Source organism: Fusarium odoratissimum, assembly GCF_000260195.1.
Source record: "Fusarium odoratissimum NRRL 54006 unplaced genomic scaffold supercont1.5, whole genome shotgun sequence".
Classification (NCBI taxonomy): domain Eukaryota; kingdom Fungi; phylum Ascomycota; class Sordariomycetes; order Hypocreales; family Nectriaceae; genus Fusarium; species Fusarium odoratissimum.
In genome coordinates, this window is record NW_022158691.1 from 133,677 (window position 1) to 144,002 (window position 10,326).

Here is a 10,326-nt window from a genome sequence, read left to right on the forward strand (position 1 = left end):
CGTCTTGACAGTCGCGGCCGCATTGTATTGTATGGGACCTCGCTTTATGTTATGTCTGCCTGTATTCTTCGATCCAGCAACCAGCAACCGGCAGCATAGGAGCCCGATGCTAGAAGAGCCAGTCCTCACACCCATCCAATGCATTATACAAGTACGCGGGGGCTTACTATAAGGTTATTCATACGCAAATACTAAACAGATAGGTTACTTCTGGTAATCTCAAGCCATATCTAATAATACAATAGTAAGTCATCAAAGAACAAGACTTAAAAAAATAGCTTGCAACATTATTCTCTTCACGGTATGGCAATAGGCGTTGGCTAAAAGCCTAGGAAGCTTATAAGTATAAAATAAGCGCATTTAATAATTACAATTATTAAAGAGGAAAATAAATACTTTCACCTACTATGAAATTTGCAGATTGCGTTGCCTAAAGCAATTCGCGGGTGAGGTCTTGGAGACGTGGATATAAAAAAGAGAGAAGATAAAAAGTGTTTACAATAAGCAAAATTATAAAGATGGCAGAAGATATATGGTAATATATGATAGTATGTGTCACATGTAATCCAAATATTACATATTACATTACATCTACGCATATCACAGCTACCTACTGCCTATCTAATTCTATGGGTCACGTCTTTTCACGTCGGGATTCGAACCAACAACGCTTGTTGTTGCATGACTTACCTCGTAGAGCTCTGGACACCGGCCATTGCCATTCCGTCATTGCTCTACGACAATGGAATACTGAGTTGAATTAGTATATAACACTACCTTACCCCTGGGTCTAGTGGGGGCTGTGTGACGTGTCTGAAGCTTGTGTGGAAGTCAATATCGGGTTGAATTCATGTGTCACGGGGCTGGGTGGCGAGCCCTGAGTGCAGTGGCGATAACTGGCAGTTCTGAAATCCACAGGTGAGTGACAGCACTCTTCTATTATGAGCTGGCTGTCGTCTAGTGATTTCTTCTGCGTATTGGATCTTGATTTGATATGAAGGTCCTGTCAAAAGGACGGCCCAAGTCATCGTTCATAGGAGTACACGGACCCATACTAACTACTCAGCAGAAACAGATCGAACTTCATTTGCGCCATGATCAAGACTCATCTATGGGCCGTGAAAAACTCTCTGTTAAGTCCCAAGTAGCTTCATCAACATACCGTCCTCTCAGCCATTCCAGCACTCCCTCATCATCGGTACTCTCGCTCCTCGGACTGATCAGCAATATCCATCCACCGGACCTTTTCCAGCATCCTGCGATCCTCACTCGCAATTAGCAAGCTTCCTTGAGCGTAGCAGTGATCATTTGTAGCAGTGAAAAGAGCACGGGTACTCGTTACTTCCAGACTCATCCCACTCTGGGGCGAAGCATGGCCAAACTGGTCGAGTCTGGTAAGACTGGGCATACGCCCTGGTCCAGGAAACCATTGTGAATTACTGATTCGCGGCCTTTCGTATTAACTTCTTTCAAATGATAGTTATCCCATATTCGCTGAAGGTACAGAAGTGAACTATGGCAACCAGTCGTTTGGGTCACGTAGGTCCACGTCCTCGTCGTGCAGTGAGCCTTCCTATCCTTCAGCAAGCACTACACGGCCTCTGGAGCTCGTAGCATTAACTAGCAGGGAGGCATGGTGCTTACAAACTCCGTTTTAAGAGCAATGTCGCGCTGTCATTGACGTATCGAGTCACTGAGTGTTGCCATATCGACACTCAACGGGCTTGGAGCCAGGTTACCGGCAAAGAAAATCTACTTGGGTCTCAGCTTGCGTTACAAAGTGACCTGATCTCTGAATTAGACGACGTATCAACCATGGTGACTTTGTGGCTACCATCAGGGTTTGTCGTCTCAGTTTGTCAAGAAGCTGTTCGTAGAACTGAACTGTTTCGGCCGAGCAACCGTGTAGATACAAGACATAGGTCCATCTTCACAAATCTTTTCTAGGCGCTTTATCTTGTCTCTGACATGGTACCGATGGAGAGATTAAGAGCGCTCTTGAGGAAAGACGAAAGGCGAGTGTTGAACTCCCGCATGGCCTGAATCAGGCCATCATGTAAGAAACCGTGTGAGAATGGACAATGTCTACACTCTTCACTCGCATCACAATTTCGGTAATAATCTCCCAAATTTTTGTATTTCCAGGCCTGCCGGATCATATTCAGCAGCATCAATTGTCCCAACTGTGCAGTTGTTCCTCCATATCGCGGTCAGATTGATAGGCGAACGCAGCAGAGCGGACAATTCACAACTGCCGAATCGTGAGGGCAAGTGATAAAGCCGATCAAGTTGCTGTTTGGCAAAACTTTTCTGTTTTTCATCTAATCTTCCCTGCCGGTTCCGTCCCGTTAAAAGGCAGTTGTTCAAAGCTGCGACAACTGGGTCGATGCCAAAGAGACGTCCGCGACACTTGGACTAGTTGCCAGCGGGTGAACTGGGTTTTTGGCTATGAATGATCCAAAGCTTAAAGCCAATCCCTATATATTATTCTCCCCCTATAAACCCACAGGAATTATAATCGTTATTATATCATTAATTTGCGATGTCTCTTCATGTTCTCACTTGATGTTGTAGCTAGGCATCAAACGTATTGGAGACACGCCCAGCCCAATCCAAACTTCATCTAATAGCACGCGACATTTAGCTTTAATGTTTCGTGATACCTAATGAAATATGGACAATATTCATAATAAGTCTCTTTCAATTTTCCAAAGTTCGTTTCTGCCTTCCGTTGATCAACGGAAGTAGCAGAATTAGCTGTCTTGCCGATGAGTCACGCCTAAAGACAACGCTCAACACCAAACCTACATCATGTAAAAGAGGCATTTTCTCCTACACAACTATATCAATCGCTCTTCATTCCTATGTTTCCTTGTCAAATCGTTATTTTACTTCACAACTTCACAAACAACGTCACAAGATGGCGTCTCCAATTTTCATACTGGAGACAACCTCCCTCAACGCCATCCGATCCCTCCCCTCAGACATCTATCTCGTCCACGCAACAAACTGCATCGCCGAGTGGGGCGCTGGAATCGCTGCTGAACTTGCGACTGTATTTCCAGCTGCTTGCAAAGAATACAAAAGGTTCTGTAACGCAACCATACCTGACGGGTCAAGATGGCCATCACGAAGTCTTGCGGGGAAATGCTACATCATTCCGCCTCAAGCGTCAGACACGGCGAGGGGAGCTCCAAGGATACATATAGTGTGTTTATTCACTAGTTATGGGTATGGGAGAGCGAATCCGAGGACGGGGAAGCCGGGGAAGGATGGTGCCGGAAAGATTTTGGCGCAGACGAGGGCGGCGTTGAAGGAGATGAGGGTGCAGTTGGAGGCGGGACGGGAACAGGAATCTGATGGTAAGCCGGTGATTTACTCCCCCATGTTTAACTCAGGGGCGTTCAAGGTGCCATGGGAGAGTACGTCGCGACTTATCGAGGAGGAGTTCAAGGGTTTTGAGAGCCGATGGTTGATAATGGCGCCTCCATAAGATCATGATGGTGGTTGTGTTTCGGCTCGTTTGGCCAGATATGCGCCTCATTTATATAGAGAATAAATAGTTCCAAGATCAGACTTCATTCAAGCTAAACTCAGCCAAAATTGGTCTCATTTCTAACTCATTGGATCGAGGTCTGGCAATTTCTTTCCGAGGTGAATTTTGATCCATTGTCTCGCAAGATGTTGTGAATATAAGGTTAGACACTAACACGTCCTTCAACAACCAACAAGCGACCGTGGTGTAGTGGTTAGCATTAACGCCTTCCAAGCGTTAGAGAGGGGTTCGATTCCCCTCGGTCGCAAGCATTCAATAACCCGCAAGGGTTTCCTTTTGCAGACATGGGCTTTCAGGTCCTGAGTTTCTTGTTCTATTTCATCTGTTTTTTTATGCAACCCATTTGTTTCTTTTGGCGCTGTCACTGTAGTAATTTCCAGCTGAACTAGGAATCGACTCCCGGTGATCAAACAGCGTCAGAGCTCCATGCAAGCAAATCATTCAGGGAGGCCAGTAGTATTATTTCAAAACAGAGACCTTAATACAGGCTAATACAAAATATCAATTACTCCTCTTACTTCTATGTTTAGATATTTTTCCTGCCTCATATCATGTCTGCCATTGAATGTTCTCGTGGTGAACCTCCGTTGCATATCCAACAGCGGTCGATCATTCTTCCGTTGAGCCCCACCTTCCCGCCTCGTCCACAAGGCTCCAGCTACCGCATCATCATCAAGCTCTCCATAGCCTCTCAACCCAGCTCCAGCTCTCCATCAACAACCACCAATACCGCAATCGCTCTCCCTCCCATCTAATCGAAACACCATATCATATATCCGCCTCGATCCACCATGGCATCCACAGATCCCAAGACCACAGACGACAAGCCCGCTGAGCAGAAGCCAGAGCAGAAGCCCGCCGCTCTCGGCGAGGACGACGAGTTCGAGGACTTCCCCGTCGACGGTACCACCCACCACCGCCGTTATAAGGTTGCTATTGAGTACTAATGCTGTTTAGACTGGCCAGAGGATCAGACCGAGGCTGCAAAGGGTAGCGGCGAGACAAAGCACCTTTGGGAAGAGAGCTGGGACGACGATGACACGAGCGACGACTTCTCGCAACAACTTCGGTGTGTATATGGTCTACGGATACTATTTGAGCGGAGCTAATGTCTGGATAGAGAGGAACTGAAGAAGGTCGAGGCTGCTAAACGCCGATAGAGTTATGTTGTAACGATACCGCGATTCGAAAGGAATTATAGAACGGGAAGGATGAGTCTGTGGAAAAGACAGATCAGATGGAATAATTAAATACCAATAGAGGCGCGCGAAAGCGCCGTGAAGCATTGCTGAACGTTTCGAGCGAGACCCGTTGTGTACATTTGTATTGTTTCAAGGACTGCAACTGTCAATGCCTCCTACGTGACAGAAATACCTGGACAGGTCCATGCTAAAATTAGTAAGCTATTGCTGGTTTGCTTTCGGCCTCATCATTTAGAGTCTTTAGAACCTCAACCTGTAGATCGGAACTTCACACCGACGCTGGTCTTTGTAAGGCCGTAGGGTGTTGGAATGCTTTCCATTCCATAGCAAACATGGTCGGTCTGACTGCAGGGCCTTTTATTGTGTTCTTCACGAAGCATCACTAGCTTGTGCGATCTAGACATTTGCAGCGTTCTCAAACATGTGCATTTGTCAAAGTTCCAGATTCCACCATGAAAAGCCTTCTCACAAGTACACCAATCGGAACTGCTTCAGTCGTAGGTAATGTTTTTATAGCGCTTTCGCGCCTCTATTGGTATTTGGTATTTAATTATTTGATCTGTTCAGTCTTTGCTACAGACTAGCCCTTCCCGCCCGACCTTTTTCCATTTTCATAGCCCGTCATCAACAGGTTCTCATAGACATCGTACTCCAACAGGTGTGGATATTATTTACTTACTCGACAGAGCGGTAACACCGGGCAGCTCCTTGCCCTCGAGGAGCTCCAAGCTGGCACCACCACCGGTGGAGACGTGGCTAAGCTTGTCCTCGACGCCGTACTTCTTGGCGACGGTGGCGGTGTCACCACCTCCGATGATGACGATCTTGCCGTCCTTCTGGACAGCGTCGACGACGGCGTCGAGGGTGGCCTTGGTGCCGCTGGCGAACTTCTCGAACTCGAAGACACCGGCGGGGCCGTTCCAGAGGATGGTCTTGGCCTCGGCGATGGCCTCCTTGTAGAGCTTGACGGACTCCTCGCCGCAGTCAAGACCCTGCCAGCCGTCGGGGATACCGTCCTTGTCAGTGGCGTAGCCAGTGTTGGCGTCCTTGTCGAACTTATCGGCGGTGATGTAGTCAACGGGGAGGACGAGCTTGACGCCCTTGGCCTTGGCCTTCTCAACGAGGTTGCCGACGGTCTTGGAGCCAGCCTCGTCGAAGAGGGAGTTACCGATGGAGACACCCTCGAGAGTCTTCTTGAAGGTGAAAGCCATACCACCGCAGATGATCAGGGTGTTGACCTTGTCAAGGAGGTTGTCGATGAGCTGGATCTTGTCGGAGACCTTGGCACCACCGAGGATGGCGAGGAAGGGGCGCTGAGGCTCCTCGAGAGCCTTGGCGAAGTACTCGAGCTCCTTCTTGACGAGGAAACCAGAGGCCTTCTGGGGTAGGTCGACACCGACCATGGAGGAGTGAGCACGGTGAGCAGTGCCGAAAGCGTCGTCTGTTCTTGTTAGCATCACATAGCGTGGGGTGTTGTAGTGTAATTGGATACTCACTGATGTAGACATCACCAAGGGCGGTCAGACCCTTTCGGAAAGCCTCAACCTGAGCCTTGTCGGCCTTGGTCTTGTTACCCTCCTTATCCTTGGAAGAGCCCTCCTCCTCAATGTGGAATCGGAGGTTCTCGAGGAGGATGACAGCGCCGTCCTCAGCCTTGTTGACGATCTCCTCAACCTCGGGACCGACACAGTCAGGAGCGAAGGTAACCTTCTTGCCGAGAAGCTTCTCAAGCTCGGGAACAACGGGCTTGAGGGAGTACTTCTCGTTGGGGGAGCCGTTGGGGCGGCCGAGATGGGACATCAAGATGACGGACTTGGCGCCATTCTCGAGGGCGTACTTGATGGTGGGGAGGGCACCGACAATTCGCTGGTTGTTGGTGATGTTCTTGTCGGCGTCGAGAGGGACGTTGAAGTCGACCTGAGAGGGGTTTTGTTAGCTAGAGTATGAGGATGGCGGGGTATTGTTGAGGCTTTTTGGCATGAACGTTTGAGCCGTTGAGCTTGATGGCTATAGCTTATTCAAGAGCTAATCGAGGAATTGATTGAGGTACATCTCGTGCAATTGCCTCGACTGATTCTTCGTGACATCTGATGATATGATGCGGGGAGCTCAACCAAGCTCAACAGCTTCATTCCATCGCGGGGCATTTTTTTTCTCGCCAACTTACTCGAATGAGGACCCTCTTGCCCTTGACGTCAACGTCAGTGATGGAGAGCTTGTTAGACAGCGACATGATTTCGATGCGAGGTATGGGTGAATGAGGATGTAGGTCAAAGGGTGATGTCGAGGAGAAGAAGGGAAGAAGAGAGTTTATGGAGGGGAGCGTCAGGTAGTAAATAACACTGCTAAGGTTAAGGTGGGGGTCAATCTCAACGCGATGACGCTGGCGTTGGCGGGGCTTTCGCGGCTGCACTCGCAGATGGTGGGATGATGAGGCCCGTGAATGCCCCTGGAGGAAACACTTTAGCCATGAATCTGGCGTGAGATGCCGACTTGTCAGTGGACTATTGCCTATTCCTCTATTCATGATATGACATGATCGGTCTCGTCTCGGTCGGTCCACTTGTCAAATCACTCACTCACTCACTAACTTCATCGTCAAAGCACGGACAAGCAGCCTACCCTGAACACTCAACCTATGCACTTTACGCAGCCGTCAACATCGCCGGGTTACGGGCATCGTCCTCCGGCTTCTGGCGATGCGGATGCGGCAGACCCGGAGAGACGCGGGCCGTAACTACACCGCCGAGAACCACGCCTTTTATGTACAGTTACCTTGTTGAACAGTTGTATGTAATGAATTGCGACACCAAGATGCATGCATGCATGATATGAGGTCTAAGCTAGCGGGGGTAGAAGCTGAAAGAAGCCCATGTTGAAACAACATCGATTAGCTGATCTGATAGTGAAATTCGATATGACACGTTCTCATTACTGTTTTGTCTATGGATATCAAAGCTTGAAAAGCAATTGCCACAAATTCTCAGACCACTGGATGTTCTCGGTGAATTATATCAAGACAGGCCATATCACGCTTCACACCTTGCTGGGTGCCCTTGTAATCTCCATTTAACCTGCGCGCAGCCACTTTAACGGCCGAGATCAATTCCGACCCGTCAGCCCTACAATACAAAAGAATTACTTGATGTCATATCGTGATTATTATCCGGACACCTCACTTTCATCTACGATCAAACCGTTTTCCGACAGGGAAGTACATCGCATCTAGATTTGCTAAACACAAAGTTGAACATGGTGTAAAAGTGTTTGAGACAAAAAAGATCGCTTCGTCTTGTTATTTTAAAAATCTACCGAAACGCCAAACGAGACTCACGCTATTATTCTAAACATGGTCCGTATCCCATCCCAACCCATAAGAAAAATGCCGTGCGAGGCATTGCCGCAAAAGGGCCAGAGTCTCAAACTCTCAATTGCAGGTCCCGGAGCATGCCAAATCGTGCAGTATATGTAAAAAATCCCAAACGCCATTTCTATGTGACGGCTGAAACAGTAACAGTCGACGCAATTTAATATTCATCATCGATCAACAATTAGCTCGAGGCCGATTGAAACGTTCACCAGACATGATATAATGGGCTTAGTCAGACGCTGAGTTTGTCAAGGACAGGTATGCTGTCCAGGCAATACCAATTGTTGACACGAAAGGCTGCAAACCTGTTAGCGATCTGGGTTTCTGGAGCACAAAAGAATGACGTACCAGTTGGAACTGAACAGGCATCAAGCGGAAGTTGACAATTTGCACAGCAGGCCAAACAACATAGTTAGCCTTGAGAGTTGGAATGTACATGTCCCGAAGCTTGTTCGAAACGGCGCGACGGCGACCACCCTCAGCAATAGTCATGGTCGTGTAAAACACAGCCAAACCGAATGGCGCAAAGATAAGCTGATCGAAAGCAACGCGCTTCATGGCGGGGACGAAAGCGCTGGTCTTGGTGACGGGGAAGACTCGCTCGAGGAAGCGGAACCACTTGAATTGCACAGGAGCCATGCAGAAACCGTATGCCATGAAGCGCGTGAGACGCTCAAAGTCGAAAGGTGGAGGAAGGCCGACCGAGTCGGGGATCAGGTCGCGCTCGTAGAAGGGGTTCTTGCGGTCAAGCTCGTGGATCTCAATAGCGATGCCGTCGTTCTTCTTAAGACCGCCTGGCTGACGGATAGCTCGTTCACGAATCGCGGTGATGGATTGGGCGACTGTGTCGGCGACACCTCCGAGGATGGCGTTAGTGACCATCATGGTCATTACTGCGAGGTGTCAGTTATATCGCATCGAGCAAGAGGGGTTCAAGGTAGCGTACATGGTCGCTCGTCATAGTACGAGTTGAATCGAGCTGTAAGTCTTGCGATGAATGCCATTTCGATTAAGAAAACGATGGTATGCAGAAGAGGCTGGTGATGATGTCGTCAGCGTCGAATCGCACAAAAAAGGCCTAACAGCACAAAGAAGGAAGGACACCGAGATTAAAAAAATGTGATGAAAGAAGAAAAGCAAAAGTAAAGAAGTGCGCAAAGTGATATCATGAACAAGCGAAAAAAAGAGCCTGTAGCGATGACGATAGAGCTGGACAGTAGTTGGGAAAAATACTGGGGAAGCTAAAGTGGCGACGGATCATAGAGTTGGAAAAAACAGGGCGTGGGTGAGTGAGCTTCGACTTACGATGCGACCGTAGATGTACTTGGAATTGATGGAGCGGATGAACCGCCTCTGGTTGAGTTCCCACGTCATATCGAAAAAAGATTGAGGTAAAGCGATAAGAGATGCAGAGAGATACGGCGGGGGGGAAGAGGGACACGATGCGATTTTAATCCCTTGACGGTGGTGATACAAGGGAGAAAAAGGAAGAGAAACAGGAGTGAGAATTGATCTGCCGTGCGCAAGCGCTGAGGAATGACGGCGGCGGATTGAATGTGGGCGCGTCCTTTGTCTCAAGGGCGGGTTCTTCCCTATAAAAATGACGACAGGTTTCCCACTCTCACGACGCACAGTTCGATCTTGGCGTTTTCAGGGGAACACTCTGTTCGTTTGTCGCAGGCCTCGCGATACGGGTTACCGAGAGAGAAGATCGTGGTAATAAGAAGAAGCTGTGTTGTTGAGAGAAGAAAGGAAGATGGAGGAACGGAATTGGGATGGATCATCAAGTCATGCGACCAACGTCCAGTCTCAGCTGGAAAAGCAACAGTGCAACACTGACGATATTCAAACGGTGTCGCGTACAGAAATCTTGTCCACGTTTCGCCAGGCATCAACGGTAGCCCCTCACCTGGGCATTAGACTAACACTGTGCGGTGACCCAAACGCCTCTTACCCAGAAATGCATGACTGGGAAATTACTTTATTATGGTACATGCGGCCGTTACACGAGTGAATAATGTAACCGTATTCAATACCGTAATTTGCTCGTCTCTTTTGACTTTACCAACATCGTAGTACTGAAGTCTGTAGGCTTAGGTTAAGCGCTGATATTGAACCCTGGTGGTTTTGCGGTGGATCACTCTCCGGGGATCCCGGCCGGGCAGTGGTTCACGGGCTGACACCGGCTCCGAGGGTCC

At 48.6% G+C, this 10,326-nt stretch overlaps 4 protein-coding genes and 1 non-coding gene across 11 annotated transcripts; 3 read left to right on the top strand and 2 right to left on the bottom strand.

The window, feature by feature from the left end:
* Positions 1 to 2,825: 2,825 nt before the first annotated feature.
* FOIG_03963 (uncharacterized protein) lies at positions 2,826 to 3,598 on the top strand. The gene has a single exon (XM_031202002.1). The coding sequence runs from the start codon at positions 2,921 to 2,923 to the stop codon at positions 3,491 to 3,493; it is 573 nt and encodes a 190-aa protein (XP_031067449.1). The 5' UTR covers positions 2,826 to 2,920; the 3' UTR covers positions 3,494 to 3,598.
* A 133-nt stretch (positions 3,599 to 3,731) lies between these two features.
* FOIG_03964 lies at positions 3,732 to 3,803 on the top strand. The gene has a single exon. It is a non-coding gene; the product is annotated as a tRNA-Gly (tRNA).
* A 408-nt stretch (positions 3,804 to 4,211) lies between these two features.
* On the top strand, positions 4,212 to 5,123 carry FOIG_03965 (26 proteasome complex subunit DSS1). The gene is made up of 3 exons (XM_031202003.1): positions 4,212 to 4,459; positions 4,514 to 4,625; positions 4,677 to 5,123. Exons 1-3 carry the CDS (start codon positions 4,348 to 4,350, stop codon positions 4,714 to 4,716), a joined length of 264 nt encoding a protein of 87 aa, XP_031067450.1. The 5' UTR covers positions 4,212 to 4,347; the 3' UTR covers positions 4,717 to 5,123.
* Positions 5,124 to 5,214: 91 nt separating this feature from the next.
* On the bottom strand, positions 5,215 to 7,728 carry FOIG_03966 (uncharacterized protein). The gene is made up of 3 exons (XM_031202004.1): positions 6,926 to 7,728; positions 6,255 to 6,675; positions 5,215 to 6,199 (listed from the first exon to the last, which is right to left on the bottom strand). Exons 1-3 carry the CDS (start codon positions 7,283 to 7,285, stop codon positions 5,430 to 5,432), a joined length of 1,551 nt encoding a protein of 516 aa, XP_031067451.1. The 5' UTR covers positions 7,286 to 7,728; the 3' UTR covers positions 5,215 to 5,429.
* An 81-nt stretch (positions 7,729 to 7,809) lies between these two features.
* FOIG_03967 (uncharacterized protein) lies at positions 7,810 to 10,321 on the bottom strand. Of its 7 annotated transcripts, XM_031202006.1 has the most exons (4): positions 9,434 to 10,321; positions 9,075 to 9,165; positions 8,477 to 9,021; positions 7,815 to 8,425 (listed from the first exon to the last, which is right to left on the bottom strand). In XM_031202006.1, the coding sequence occupies exons 1-4, from the start codon at positions 9,500 to 9,502 to the stop codon at positions 8,357 to 8,359; spliced, it is 774 nt and encodes a 257-aa protein (XP_031067453.1). In that variant the 5' UTR covers positions 9,503 to 10,321; the 3' UTR covers positions 7,815 to 8,356. The 7 variants fall into 7 exon arrangements, with proteins under 7 accessions (XP_031067455.1, XP_031067454.1, XP_031067457.1 ...); XM_031202008.1 differs by having other exon boundaries at positions 7,810 to 8,425; positions 9,075 to 10,321; XM_031202005.1 differs by having other exon boundaries at positions 7,815 to 9,021.
* Between the last annotated feature and the right edge of the window lie 5 nt (positions 10,322 to 10,326).